The 14,792-nt window shown below is 44.7% G+C and overlaps 1 protein-coding gene across 15 annotated transcripts in view; it reads left to right on the forward strand.

The window, feature by feature from the left end:
* LOC137094954 (ryanodine receptor 1-like) overlaps positions 1 to 14,792 on the forward strand; it is a 259,348-nt gene that overhangs the window by 193,089 nt on the left and 51,467 nt on the right. For all 15 annotated transcript variants that reach the window (XM_067460970.1, XM_067460976.1, XM_067460973.1 and 12 more), the window contains 10 exons: positions 2,207 to 2,344; positions 3,821 to 3,933; positions 4,067 to 4,163; positions 4,544 to 4,650; positions 7,314 to 7,365; positions 9,846 to 9,917; positions 11,547 to 11,646; positions 11,881 to 11,960; positions 12,409 to 12,485; positions 13,599 to 13,672. In XM_067460970.1, coding sequence (XP_067317071.1) covers positions 2,207 to 2,344; positions 3,821 to 3,933; positions 4,067 to 4,163; positions 4,544 to 4,650; positions 7,314 to 7,365; positions 9,846 to 9,917; positions 11,547 to 11,646; positions 11,881 to 11,960; positions 12,409 to 12,485; positions 13,599 to 13,672 — 910 coding nt within the window. The remainder of the gene's footprint in view (positions 1 to 2,206; positions 2,345 to 3,820; positions 3,934 to 4,066; positions 4,164 to 4,543; positions 4,651 to 7,313; positions 7,366 to 9,845; positions 9,918 to 11,546; positions 11,647 to 11,880; positions 11,961 to 12,408; positions 12,486 to 13,598; positions 13,673 to 14,792) is intronic.

Raw genomic sequence — 14,792 nt, forward strand, 5'->3', positions numbered from 1 at the left:
AAATTGAAATAAGATGGGACCAGCATTTGGGTACAGTACTGTAATAGTCAGTCAGTCAGTCAGTAGCCTTTATTTCGGTAAACAAACCATCGGCTAAGTCAAGTGAAAGTAGGATGATGAAATACAACAATGAATCATAGAATCATAGAATCATAGAATCAAAGAGTTGGAAGAGACCTCATGGGCCATCCAGTCCAACCCCCTGCCAAGAAGCAGGAATATTGCATTCAAATCACCCCTGACAGATGGCCATCCAGCTTCTGCTTAAAAGCTTCCAAAGAAGGAGCCTCCACCACACTCCGGGGCAGAGAGTTCCACTGCTGAACGGCTCTCACAGTCAAGAAGTTCTTCCTAATGTTCAGATGGAATCTCCTCTCTTGTAGTTTGAAGCCATTGTTCCGCGTCCTAGTCTCCAAGGAAGCAGAAAACAAGCTTGCTCCCTCCTCCCTGTGGCTTCCTCTCACATATTTATACATGGCTATCATATCTCCTCTCAGCCTGAACAATTAATAACATCACATTTGGCTTATAATTAATAAAAACAAGTATCACCATTCGCTATCGGATGAATGACTGTCTATATAATCTAAAACAGGAACTGATTGCAAATTAGTAATAAGTCTCCCGAGTACTCTTTGTTACACTCAGCCTTTACAAGTTATTCATGAAGCACTTGCGGCTTTTTGCCGCTGCAAACAGAAATTTGGCCACCTGTTCCGTTACCCTTTTATCAAGATCAGACAGCAAATAAGTGTAGTACCAACTTAGGGATCTTCCTGGCCACTTGGTGAGTAGAGGGGATATTAACTTTAGGCTGTCATCCTTGTAAATTGTGCAAATAAAAAGTACATGTATTACAGTCTCAATTTTACCCTCCCCACATGGGCAAACTCTGTGTTCGTAATCAGTCCCTCTATCCTCTAGTATGGCTGATTTGAGGGTATTGAATCTGGCCCAACTGAAAGCAAGGCAAAATTTTGGGATGTTTAAATTTTCTAAGTATTTGGCACCTCCCAAAGAATTAAATGTTAGGCCTAAACTCAATGGAGAGCATGTGGAGCACGCCAGAGTCATTGAGTCCTGTTTGTCTATGTCACTGATTCGTTCCGCTAAGATCTGCATTCTCTTTTTATGCTCAAAACTGCTCAGTATATTCTCTGAGAGGCCCATCTGCCTGAGTTTCTGATTTAGCGCTTTGATTCGGTGGGATTTGAAGAGGTCTTTTTGAATCAGATATGTATATCCCGCTTCAGGCCCTTTGTGCACCCTCTCCATCCAGTATCCCTGGGCCCTTCTCCAAGCCAGTGATTTGAGTGAGGCTGTTCCTGATTCCAGTCTTAAAACAGCAGATGGAACACAACTGGGGACAGCAAACAGTTTTCTAAGAAACCCTGATTGAACTTGTTCTACTTTAGATGTGAAGCCTGTGATCCATACCGGAATTGCGTATAATAATTGGGCTGTTACCTTTGCTTGGAAGACCTTTGTTGCAGCTGGTATATACTGGCCACCTTTGGTGTAAAAAAAGCGAATTATTGCTTTACTACTGGATAGGGCATTTTGAACTGCCCAGTACTGTAATAGGTAAATGACAAAAGTGGGATTGGACTATTTCCAGGGGCCTGTTAGGAGAATGACCAGGGGGCTGTATATAGGGGGCTAGATTGTGTCCAGACAGTATCTGGGCTAAGCTAGCATTGGTCACTCTCGCAGATTTGTTGAAACCACCAAGTCTTCAAACGTTTACGAAAAGGGGGGAGGGATGGGGCCTGTCTTATTTCCCTTGGAAGGGTGTTCCAGAGGCGAGGGGCCACCACCAAGAAGGCCCTCTCTCTCGTCCCCACCAACTGTGCTTGTGATGGAGGTGGGAGCAAGAGGAGGGCGTCCCCGGAGGATCTTAGAGTTTGCACTGGTTCATAGAAGGAGATAATAATAATAGAAGAGAAACAACTGGAAAAGCTGACACAATATGAGGATTTAAAGATCGAACTGCAAAGACTCTGGCACAAGCCAGTCAAGGTGGTCCCAATGGTGATAGGCGGGACCTGAATCGTTTTTCTTCCCAGTCTTCCTTTGTAGTTTTGTTGTTGTTCAAGGAGTTCATTGAGTTTGCCAAGTGTGTGCCCTGGTGCCAGAGGGAATGGGAGGGTGGGAAATCTGCTCTCTATATTTCTCTGTTGCACTGATGCTCGCCTTTGCTTTGCAGTGTGAGAACTCCTCGTCCATGCGCTGGCAGATGGCTCTCTACAAAGAGATGTCTGGCAAAGCTGAGGACTCAAACAACCCAGAGAAGATTGTCAAGCGGGTTCAGGAGGTTTCCGCTGTACTCTACCACTTGGAGCTGGTAAATAAAAGGAGCAAGCCGGGCTAACAAGCAGGACGATCTTCCCCAGTCCTGTTGGGGGTCTTCACTACAGTCACAGTCTTGTCCTTATGGAGGAGTTCATTCAAATTGCACCCTATAACGACAGGCACCACCTAAAATATGAACGCGTGCTCAATAAAATTATAAAGCCATCAAAAGGAAGAGGGAGTATGGTTGTTGAAACAGATGTATATTTAAATTTCTCTTTATTTTAATTGATGAAATATATCCCACTGATTATACCAATATCAGGGGAGATTAGAGCAGAGAAGGGGAGAGACACTTAGCATTTTAAAACGTAGGTGTGCAGAAGTTATTAATACTTTGCATGTTTTAAACTGTATATATATGTGTTTGGGTTAGCTACAGTAATACTGGAGCAGCCTATTTCAGAGATCCTCAATCAGCGTTACCATGGAGACCAAGGCAAGCTGGCAGAAGGAGGAGTGGGAGGAGCCAAGTGGAGAGAGTTTTGAAAACAGACAGTTGGAGAGTCAGTTAGGAGTTGATTTTGTATCTGAGAGGAGTAAAAGAGTGGAAGTGAAGAGTAGAGTGGGAGAGTGAAGTGTGAAGCAAAGAATTGTGGCTTTGGGGAGCCTGAATAGCTACTGGAGGTTCCTCAGTCTAAGGAGGCTGAAAGGAGAAACATAGCCAGTTTTCTTTAGTCAAGGAAAAGGCTAAAGGATAAGCTTGTTAATTTATTTGATCAAGGAAAGATCAAATAGGGAAGATATTCCTGTACTGAAACATTGTTTAGTAATAAGAGCTTCACCTCAGTGAGATACTGTGTAACCTGGAAGAGTGAAATGTTTAACTAACCAAGTATTATTCCAAGTTCTATAAATTAAGTTACAACTTGTAACCACACGCTTTGTACTCAATAAACCAGTTATCTTTTGTTGGAGACAGTCTTATCTCCATCCATTCTGCATCTGCATTGCCATATCTCACAGTAATACCTCATATCTCACGTTGGTGGCAGTTACCATAGATTACATATAACAATTGGCCTCCACTATACCAGTTGGTGGCAGAATTCAGAGAAATAAACAATAAATCTCCCTCTACTCTCCTGTCACACGACAGCAGCGTGTGCTTTCTCTCCACTCTGATCACCTCCTCGCAGTAGGAACTGGGAAACACTAGAATTGAGAGACTCAAAATGCTTCTTCGAAAGAAAAAGTTAAATAGCCTCTGACTGTCTATATCTGTTGTGTGTCTTTGGCATTGAATCTTTGCCATATATGTGTACATTGTAATCTGCCCTGAGTCCCCTACAGGGTGAGAAGGGTGGAATTTAAATACTGTAAATAGATAGATAGATAGATAGATAGATAGATAGATAGTGTAGGTTCAGAGAGGAGGAGAAGGGTGGGGGAATTGGATGGGAAGCTCAAGCAGTGGCCCACACATCACCTTCCCTCCTCAATGAGCCTCATTTCCTGTGCCCCACAGACAGAGCACCCATACAAGTCAAAGAAGGCCGTGTGGCACAAACTGCTCTCCAAGCAACGCCGGCGTGCCGTGGTGGCTTGCTTCCGCATGACACCTCTATACAACCTGCCCAGGTGAGTGGAGGTGAAGGGGAAGGTTTTACCTGTCAGTCCACCAGTTTGTCTCTGGTTTCATCCATCTACACATCCCTCAACACCGATACAAAGACCACCAGGTGACTGGTTTAACGGATGGTCTGTTTTCCAGGCACCGGGCTTGCAATATGTTCTTGGAGAGCTACAAGATCTCCTGGATCCTGACTGAAGAGCATCCTTTTGAAGACAGGATGATTGACGACCTGTCTGTAAGTATTGGAGGACCTGGTAGAGATCAGAAAGGGTTTGAAGCAGGAATGGGCCAACTTGGGACCTCTAAGTGTTTTGGACTTCAACTCCCACCATTCCTAACAGCCTCAGGCCCCTTCCTTTTCCCTCTCAGCCGCTTAAGCGGCTGAGAGGGAAAAGGAAAGGGCCTGAGGCTGTTAGGAATGGTGGGAGTTGAAGTCCAAAACACCTGGAGGCCCCAAGTTGGCCCCAAGTTGGCCCATACCTGCTTTGCAGTGATGCACAGGTCTGAACAGGTTGCAACTGAACCGAATGCAGCCATTGCCCGTGAGTCCAAGCTAATGTATAATGTGGCAATGCTTCTCTCTCTCTCTTTCCTGTGTTGGCGAATGGGATGTAGAAACCAGGAGAGGAGGAGGAGGAAGAAGAGGAAGAGGCCGAAAAGAAGCCTGACCCCCTGCACCAGCTCATCCTGCACTTCAGCAGGACAGCCCTGACAGAGAAGATGTGAGTCATGGGAAGAGAGGGACGGATCGGAGCAACAATGTCATTTTTGCCATCTTCTCCTGCTTTGAGAAAGTCCCTGGAGATGTCACTTTTCAGGGATGACTCACAATTCAGGAATTGTATTGTCAAAGGCTTTCATGGCCGAAATCACTGGGTTGTTGTAGGTTTTTTTGGGTTATATGGCTATGTTCTAGAGGCATTCTCTCCTGACGTTTTGCCTGCATCTATGGCAAGCATCCTCTGAGGTAGTGAGGTCTATTGCAACCTCCAATAGGCCTCACTACCTCTGAGGATGCTTGCCATAGATGCAAGAATTGTATTGTCGAAGGCTTTCATGGCCGAAATCACTGGGTTGTTGTAGGTTTTTTTCGGGCTATATGGCCATGTTCTAGAGGCATTTTCTCCTGACGTTTCGCCTGCATCTATGGCAAGCATCCTCAGAGGTAGTGAGGTCTATTGCAACCTCCAATAGGCCTCACTACCTCTGAGGATGCTTGCCATAGATGCAAGAATTGTATTGTCGAAGGCTTTCATGGCCGAAATCACTGGGTTGTTGTAGGATTTTTCGGGTTGTATGGCCATGTTCTAGAGGCATTTTCTCCTGACGTTTCACCTGCATCTATGGCAAGCATCCTCGGAGGTAGTGAGGTCTATTGCAACCTCCAATAGGCCTCACTACCTCTGAGGATGCTTGCCATAGATGCAAGAATTGTATTGTCGAAGGCTTTCATGGCCGAAATCACTGGGTTGTTGTAGGATTTTTCGGGTTGTATGGCCATGTTCTAGAGGCATTTTCTCCTGACGTTTCACCTGCATCTATGGCAAGCATCCTCAGAGGTAGTGAGGTCTATTGCAACCTCCAATAGGCCTCACTACCTCTGAGGATGCTTGCCATAGATGCAAGAATTGTATTGTCGAAGGCTTTCATGGCCGAAATCACTGGGTTGTTGTAGGATTTTTCGGGTTGTATGGCCATGTTCTAGAGGCATTTTCTCCTGACGTTTCACCTGCATCTATGGCAAGCATCCTCGGAGGTAGTGAGGTCTATTGCAACCTCCAATAGGCCTCACTACCTCTGAGGATGCTTGCCATAGATGCAAGAATTGTATTGTCGAAGGCTTTCATGGCCGAAATCACTGGGTTGTTGTAGGATTTTTCGGGTTGTATGGCCATGTTCTAGAGGCATTTTCTCCTGACGTTTCACCTGCATCTATGGCAAGCATCCTCGGAGGTAGTGAGGTCTATTGCAACCTCCAATAGGCCTCACTACCTCTGAGGATGCTTGCCATAGATGCAAGAATTGTATTGTCGAAGGCTTTCATGGCTGAAATCACTGGGTTGTTGTAGGATTTTTCGGGTTGTATGGCCATGTTCTAGAGGCATTTTCTCCTGACGTTTCACCTGCATCTATGGCAAGCATCCTCAGAGGTAGTGAGGTCTATTGCAACCTCCAATAGGCCTCACTACCTCTGAGGATGCTTGCCATAGATGCAAGAATTGTATTGTCGAAGGCTTTCATGGCCGAAATCACTGGGTTGTTGTAGGATTTTTCGGGTTGTATGGCCATGTTCTAGAGGCATTTTCTCCTGACGTTTCACCTGCATCTATGGCAAGCATCCTCGGAGGTAGTGAGGTCTATTGCAACCTCCAATAGGCCTCACTACCTCTGAGGATGCTTGCCATAGATGCAAGAATTGTATTGTCGAAGGCTTTCATGGCCGAAATCACTGGGTTGTTGTAGGATTTTTCAGGTTGTATGGCCATGTTCTAGAGGCATTTTCTCCTGACGTTTCACCTGCATCTATGGCAAGCATCCTCGGAGGTAGTGAGGTCTATTGCAACCTCCAATAGGCCTCACTACCTCTGAGGATGCTTGCCATAGATGCAAGAATTGTATTGTCGAAGGCTTTCATGGCCGAAATCACTGGGTTGTTGTAGGATTTTTCGGGTTGTATGGCCATGTTCTAGAGGCATTTTCTCCTGACGTTTCACCTGCATCTATGGCAAGCATCCTCAGAGGTAGTGAGGTCTATTGCAACCTCCAATAGGCCTCACTACCTCTGAGGATGCTTGCCATAGATGCAAGAATTGTATTGTCGAAGGCTTTCATGGCCGAAATCACTGGGTTGTTGTAGGATTTTTCGGGTTGTATGGCCATGTTCTAGAGGCATTTTCTCCTGACGTTTCACCTGCATCTATGGCAAGCATCCTCAGAGGTAGTGAGGTCTATTGCAACCTCCAATAGGCCTCACTACCTCTGAGGATGCTTGCCATAGATGCAAGAATTGTATTGTCGAAGGCTTTCATGGCCGAAATCACTGGGTTGTTGTAGGTTTTTTCGGGTTATATGGCCATGTTCTAGAGACATTCTCTCCTGATGTTTTGCCTGCATTTATGGCAAGCATCCTCAGAGGTAGTGAGGACGTGGAGCAACTCTTTTTTCTCAGATGCAGCGTCAGGGAGGTGGAGGTGATAGAAGTAGTACAACACACTCGAAAAACACCAAGCAGAGACCATTCTGACTTTTTCACCAGAGAGGCATGTTTGTTTCTTAGAGACCTAGGATTGCTAAAGCAAAAACGATAGACTGTGTGTTCTATTATTGTGTAGAAGAGAGAATTTCAGCATTGTTTAAATCCTGACCCCACTCTGCTTTCTTTCAGCAAATTGGAGGTAGACTATCTGTACATGGCCTATGCTGACATCATGGCAAAGGTGAGCAAGAGATGGGGGCTTATCCCTGGGAAATCTATTTTAGTCGCTCTCATTTTAAATATTGTGTTACGCAAGCAGTTTCAGAGCCCTCATCATACAGTCTACATCTGATCAAGGGTCTGGAGAACAAGCCCTATGAGGAGCGGCTTAAGGAGCTGGGCATGTTTAGCCTGAAGAAGAGAAGGCTGAGAGGAGATATGATAGCCATGTATAAATATGTGAGAGGAAGGCACAGGGAGGAGGGAGCAAGCTTGTTTTCTGCTTCCCTGGAGACTAGGACGTGGAACAATGGCTTCAAACTACAAGAGAGGAGATTCCATCTGAACATGAGGAAGAACTTCCTGACTGTGAGAGCTGTTCAGCAGTGGAACTCTCTGCCCCGGAGTGTGGTGGAGGCTCCTTCTTTGGAAGCTTTTAAACAGAGGCTGGATGGCCATCTGTCAAGGGTGATTTGAATGCAATATTCCTGCTTCTTGGCAGGGGGTTGGACTGGATGGCCCATGAGGCCTCTTCCAACTCTTTGATTCTATGATTCTATGTACAGTAGATGTACAGTGGTGCAGTGGGTTAAATCCCTGTGCTGGCAGGTCGCAGGTTCAAATCCGGGGAGAGGCAGATGAGCTCCCTCTATCAGCTCCAGCTCCTCATGCGGGGACATGAGAGAAGCCTCCCACAAGGATGATAAAAACATCAAATCATCTGGGCGTCCCCTGGGCAACGTCTTTGCAGACGGCCAATTCTCTCACACCAGAAGCAACTTGCAGTTTCTCAAGTCACTCCCGACGCAACAAAAAAAAATCTGTACAATAGAGTCTTGCTTATCCAACCTTCTCCCATCCAACATTCTGTATTATCCAACGTAGCTTGCCTCCTGCCTAGATCCACTGCTGTTTCAATACATTGCTATGTTTTGATGCTAAATTCGTAAATACAGTAATTACTACATAACATTACCTTGTATTGAACTGCTGTTTCTGTCGATTTGTTGTAAAACATGATGTTTTGGTGCTTAATTTGTAACGTGATTTGACATTTAATAAGCTTTTCCTTAATCCCTCCATATTATCCAACATTTTTGCTTATCCAGTGTTCTGCTGGCACATTTATGTTGGATAAGCGAGAATCTACTGTACTTTTTATATTATATATATACATAATGGGGATGCCACTTTTTTTTCTGAACCCTCTGAGTGCCTCCTCAGAGGTTGAGAAGGATAGGGTTTAAATAGTATAAATGGTCTAAATAAAATAAATAAATGAATAAATAAAAATAGTGGCATTGTATGTTCCAACAGCCCCTTAGCCAACATGGTAAAAATTCTGCAAGTTGCAATTCAAATGGGTCTGGACTGCCACACAGTTCAATCTCCTGCAGTATACTCGAGTATAAGCTGACCCGAATATAAACGGAGACACCTAATTTTGCCACAAAAAAACTAGGAAAATGAATTGACTTGAGTATAAGCCAAAGGTGGAAAATGCAGCAGCTACTGGTAAATTTCAAAATAAAAATAGATACCAATAAAATTATATTAATTGAGGCATCCATACGTTAAATGTTTTTGAATATTTACATAAAACTGTAATTGAAGACAAGACTGTCCAACTCTGATTAAACCATTATTCTAACCTTTTTCCAATGTAAATGTGCTTACGTATCCTTCCAATAATAACAATAATAATAGAGTAAAATAATAATTGTTATAATAACAAATGTAATAATAACAACAATAATAAAGTAAAATAATACATGTAATAATAATAATAGTAAAGGTGGTCCCAGTGGTGATTGGTACACTGGGTGCAGTGCCTAAAGACCTTGGCCTGGACTTGAACACAATCAACGCTGTTAAGATTACCATCTGCCAGCTGCAGAAGGCCATCCTGCTGGGATCTGCATGCATTATTTGCCGATACATCACACAGTCCTAGACACTTGGGAAGTGTCCGATGTGTGATCCAATATAACAGCCAGCAGAGTGATCTTGTCTGCTATGGACTCATCTTGTCGTGTTTGAAGTAATAACAGAGTAAAATAATAATAATAATAATAATAATAATAATAATAATAATAGAGTACAATAATAAATGTGATAATAACAATAATAAATAAAGTAAAATAAGAAATGTAACAATAATAATAAGAACAACAACAAGAACGAGTAAAATAATAACTTTGACTCGAATATAAGCTACGGGGGCTTTTTCAGCCTTAAGAAAGGACCAAAAAACTCAACTTAAACGCGAGTATGTACGGTATCTTAACACACAAAACCAAAGCCTTTCCTTTTGAGGCTGGAGAGGACATGCTGCTCTTGCTTTCTTTCTATGTACAAGCCTGTTGTTAGCTGTGTGCAAGTAGAGCCAATAAAGCAGAGATGGGCAACTGTGTGGAGGGCAGGGACACTTTCTTCTCCATCAGTAACAATATGTTGTTGATTTTTTAATGTCCTGCCACATATGTTGGTGCCGAACTCCAGAGTTGCCACTTAAATGAAGGTGAAGAGGGAGAAGAGGGAGAAGAAGGGGAAGAATCCGAACTTTCCTTTGAGGTAAGTACGGCGTCTGCATACAGCTTCTTCCAATGTTTCAGCGTAGCTATGTCCATCCTTCGTCAAAACTTTCTTCCTGTCCATAAAACCTAGCCATTTGTGCGTCTTTTCTTTGCAAACTTGCCCTATTTATCGTGTCAGGAGCAAACCAAACAGTTGTATTGCATTTTTTAACAAAGAAACAAACAAAGAAACAAAGAAAGCACAACGTTTGGAAGCTTGGTAGTTGATTAAATGTCCTTTGACCAGTAGCTGGGCACTTGGAGTGCCTCTAGTCTTACTATAAGAAGACCCTCCATTGTGCATGTAGCAGGGCTCAGGTTGCATTGCAGCAGATGGTCTGTGATTTGCTCTTCTCCACACTCGCATGTCGTGGATTCCACTTTGTAATCCCATTTCTTAAGGTTGGCTCTACATAAGGTTGGCTCTACATCTCGTGGTACCAGAGCGCAGTGTGTTCAGAGCAAGGGCAGATGTCTTCACTGTGTCTGGTTGTGATGCCCAGGTTGTGCCAGTCAGCTTTCATATGATATTGTTTCTAGCGCCCACTTTTTGCTTGATATTCAGGCAGTGCTTCTTGTAGGTCAGAGCACGGTCCATGGTAACTCCAAGGTATTTGGGTGCGCTGCAATGCTCCAGTGGGATTCCTTCCCAAGTAATCCTCAGAGCTCGAGATGCTTGTCTGTTCTTAAGGTGAAAAGCACATGTCTGTGCTTTAGATGGATTAGGGATCAGCTGGTTTTCCCTGTAATAGGCAGTAAGAGTACCTAGAGTTTCGGAGAGCTTCTGTTCTACCATCTCAAAGCTCCCTGCTTGAGCAGTAATGGCACGATCATCAGCATAAATGAAGCTCTCTGTCCCTTCTGGCAGTGGCTGGTCATTTGTGTAAATGTTGAACATGGATGGAGCAAGCACGCTCCCCTGAGGCAGGCCATTCTTCTGTTTTCGCCATCTTCTTCTCTGGCCTGGAACTCAACAAAAAAGCTCCTGTTTTGTAGCAGGTTTCCTATGAGGCAGGTGAGGTGGTAGTCCTTTGTGATATTATACATTTTACTCAGGAGGAGGTGGTGGTTTACAGTATCATAAGCCACTGACAGGTCTATGAAGACAGCTCCTGTGATCTGTTGCCTCCTCGCAGGATTGCAAGACATCCGAGCGTCCCCTGGGCAATGTTTTCGTAGACAGCTGATTCTCTCACTCCAGAAGTGACCAGAAGTGACTTGCAGCATGCAAACTTGCCCTGAGTTTCAAGATAGATAGATGCTATACGTACATTTCAAAAGTTGTGTTATGGATCCCAGAGCAGTACACACCATTCATTAGTACTTTAAAAAGAAGGTAGAATTAGAACTGAAGGCAGCTGGGCCTGAAGGCTGGCAGAACTGTAGAAGCTTTACATCACGGGCTGAGATATAAATCATTAGGTCACATGATTTCCCAGACCAGAGAGAGAATGAGTTGCTATGTAGATGCTCCAGACTGAAATCTTTGTCACTATTTTAACAGTGCCAAAAGTGCATGTTGTACCACTGTAACTATCCTAGCACTCTCCTCCTGCAGGTAATATATAGCTAGGTAACCTGTCATTGATTCCTAGCCATCACTTCATGTTTTTTTGCCACCTTGCAGGAGAAGGAGATGGAAAAACAGAAGCTTCTGTATCAACAATCCCGGTTGCACAACCGAGGGGCAGCCGAGATGGTTCTGCAGATGATCAGCGCCTGCAAAGGTAGAGACAACCCTTTCTCTCCCCATGCCTTGGTTTGTGTTGGCTGGGATTGTGGGGATTGTAGGTCACTGTATCTCAAGGAGGAACAGATGTGGGAAGGCTGTATCAACTCCCAATTTAGACTGTACAGCTTGAATCATTCAATGGGGAAAGGAGATACCTAGACTAATACTAGCTACGAAGTTCAAGTTCAAGATAGAAGCCATAATTTTTCCTCTCTTTGAATCTTGTTAGGGGAGCCTGGTGCCATGGTGTCTTCCACGTTGAAACTGGGCATCTCCATCCTGAATGGCGGCAACGAGGAAGTGCAGCAGGTATGGAGGAAAGGAAAAAATAATTCTTGGGAAGTTGCTCTTGTTAGGGCAGAGCATGCAAAGCATCCAAAAATCAAACAGGATACTAAAACGGCAGAGCATTCAGCTCATTAGCAAACAAAGCGTGAAGTGCCATGTGATGTGGCTGTAAATAATTTGGAGCTTAAGCAGGCAAACATGCAAAAAATGAGGAAGTACTTCATCAGTGCCACAAATGGACAGTGAAGCAACAGCCAGAATACCCTCATGAAAAAGCTGGAATGTGTGTCTGTCTATATATGTTGTGTGTCTATGGCATTGAATGTTTGCCATGTATATGTACATTGTAACCCCCCCCCCCCCCCCGAGTCCCCTGCGGGGTCAGAAGGGTGGAATATAAATACAGTAAATAAATAAATAGCAATGAGGCTATCTTCCCTACTGATAATTGATTTCTTTGTGTCTTCAGAAAATGCTGGATTATCTGAAGGAGAAACGTGAAGTGGGGTTCTTCCAGAGCATCCAAGCACTAATGCAGACATGCAGGTTTGTAGCTGCGACAATCTTGTTCTTCCCCCTCTCTATATTTCTGCTTTCTGTTGTACCTTCTCATCCTTGCTTCTTACGTTTGGCAATCAGAACCCAGTAAGATATTGGATCCTCCTGGCTTTGAAGGCAATTGATGGGACATTCCACCATGGGTTACTTTGTGTTGCCAAAGGGCACTTTTGAGCAAAGCTGTTGCTTTGCATTCAGACTTGACTCTGGCATGAGTTACCCTAAACCAGTGGTTCTCAACCTGTGTGTCCCCAGGTGTTTTGGCCTACAACTCCCAGAAATCCCAGCCAGTTTACCAGCTGTTAGGATTTTCTATGAGTTGAAGGCCAAAACATCTGGGGACCCACAGAACCACTGTCCTAAATGCAGGGCCACTTGCACTGGATGTCTTGGGAAGCTCCCCTTTTACATTTCCCAGAACCAGCACCATTTGTGACATTGTAGGAAATCAATATAGTCACTCAGCCTAAATTGGGGGGGGGGGGGATAATGGGGCTCTAGGGCTGGCATCAATACTACCCTGTTGGAGTGCTGATCTGATGTGAAGACGAACTGGTTCCACTTCTGGGGGTGATTATGACTGACAGGTGGGAAGTTGCATCTTTCTTGGCCAAGAGAAATAAGAATCGGGGGCTTCTTCTGTGGGCCACTTCACCATTTGCACCTTCAGCCTTCCATTGTCCTGCTATCCAGGGACGGCTGAAGCAATAGGCAAGATACGCATTTGCATATAGCGCAAATCCCTGAGGGGTGCTCTTGAGGCGCCCCCACCTGTGTGCCTTCCTTGGCTTCCTTGGCCAGTCTTGCATGCCCCCTCCTCCTCACCTGTACCAGGTAAGCCCCTTCCTGTATCCGCAGTCAAAGAAGTGGGGCTCAGGGCCAAGGGCTTGACACTAAGGGCGTGGATGTCAGGGTGTGGGCGGAGGAACTCAAGTAGGACACGCTTCTGATAGGAATGGTGGGAGTTCTGGTAGGAATGGTGGGAGTTGAAGTCCAAAACACTAGGAGGGTCCAAGTTTGCCCATACCTGCTCTATCCCCTCTTAAGCTCTGTTCCTTTGCTCTCCTGGCCCTGTTTTCCATCCTCTCCTTCACTCAACAGTGTGCTGGATCTCAACGCCTTTGAGCGACAAAACAAAGCCGAAGGACTGGGAATGGTGACAGAAGATGGAACGAGTAAGTCTCCTTCTGCCCCATTTTGAGCCTCTGTGAGGAGTCCTCTAGGCCCATGTTGTCCCTATCAGCTCTCCTACCCTCTAGTTCAGCCCATCCTGTCCCTCTCACTGTTGCCCTAAAGATGTTTACCTGTCTGTTTGCCTCCTACAGTGAGGCTGTCCAGCTGCCAGGTATTTTTCCAATACCACTTTGAAGCCAATTACCGAAATCTGACTTAATTTCCAAATAAGCTGCTGGAGAGATCTCTTTCCATCTTCTCTGCCTCTGGAAACAGGGCAAGCTGTGAATGATGTGGGAAGAGATCATCAAGTTTGCAGACAGGACCAAATTGGGAGGGAGAGCCAAGACTCCAGAAGACAGGAGCAGAATTCAAAACGATCTTAACAGATTAGAGAGATGATTGACCAAAACTAACACAGTGAAGTCCAACAGATACAAATGCAAGATACTCCACTTAGGCCAGTGCTTCTCAACCTGTGGGTCCCCAGGTGTTTTGGCCCACAACTCCCAGAAATCCCAGCCAATTTACCAGCTGATAGGATTTCTGGGAGTTGAAGGCCAAATCATCTGGGGACCCACAGGTTGGGAACCACTGCTCTAGAGTGATAGTGGTCCAGGCACAAAGTCAATGCTCAGTTCTATCAACTCTCCTCCTCATCTCCACTTTCTCCCTGCTTCAGATTAGAGAGATGGTCCAAAACTAACAAAATGAAGTTCAACAGTGACAAATGCAAGACACTCCACTTAGGCAGAAAAAAAATGAAATGCAAAAGTAAAGAATGGGGGGCGCTGGCTCGATAGAAGTACATGTGGAGCCCTTGTGTACAACAAGCTATACATGAGCCAACAACATCATGTGGCAGCTAAAAAAGCCAATGAGATTTTGGCCCGCATAAATAGGAGTCTAGTGCTTAGATCTAGGAAAGTCATGCCACCCCCCTATTCAGCCTTGATCAGACCACACCTGGAATACTTTGTCCAATTCTGGGCACCGCATTTTAAAGGAGATATTTACTCTAAGCAGGAATGTGTCCAGAGGAGGGTGACTAAAATGATCAAGGATCTGGAGAACAAGCCCTATGAGGAGTGGCTTAAAGAGCTGGACATGTTTAACCTGCAG

Source organism: Anolis sagrei, chromosome X, assembly GCF_037176765.1.
Source record: "Anolis sagrei isolate rAnoSag1 chromosome X, rAnoSag1.mat, whole genome shotgun sequence".
Classification (NCBI taxonomy): domain Eukaryota; kingdom Metazoa; phylum Chordata; class Lepidosauria; order Squamata; family Dactyloidae; genus Anolis; species Anolis sagrei.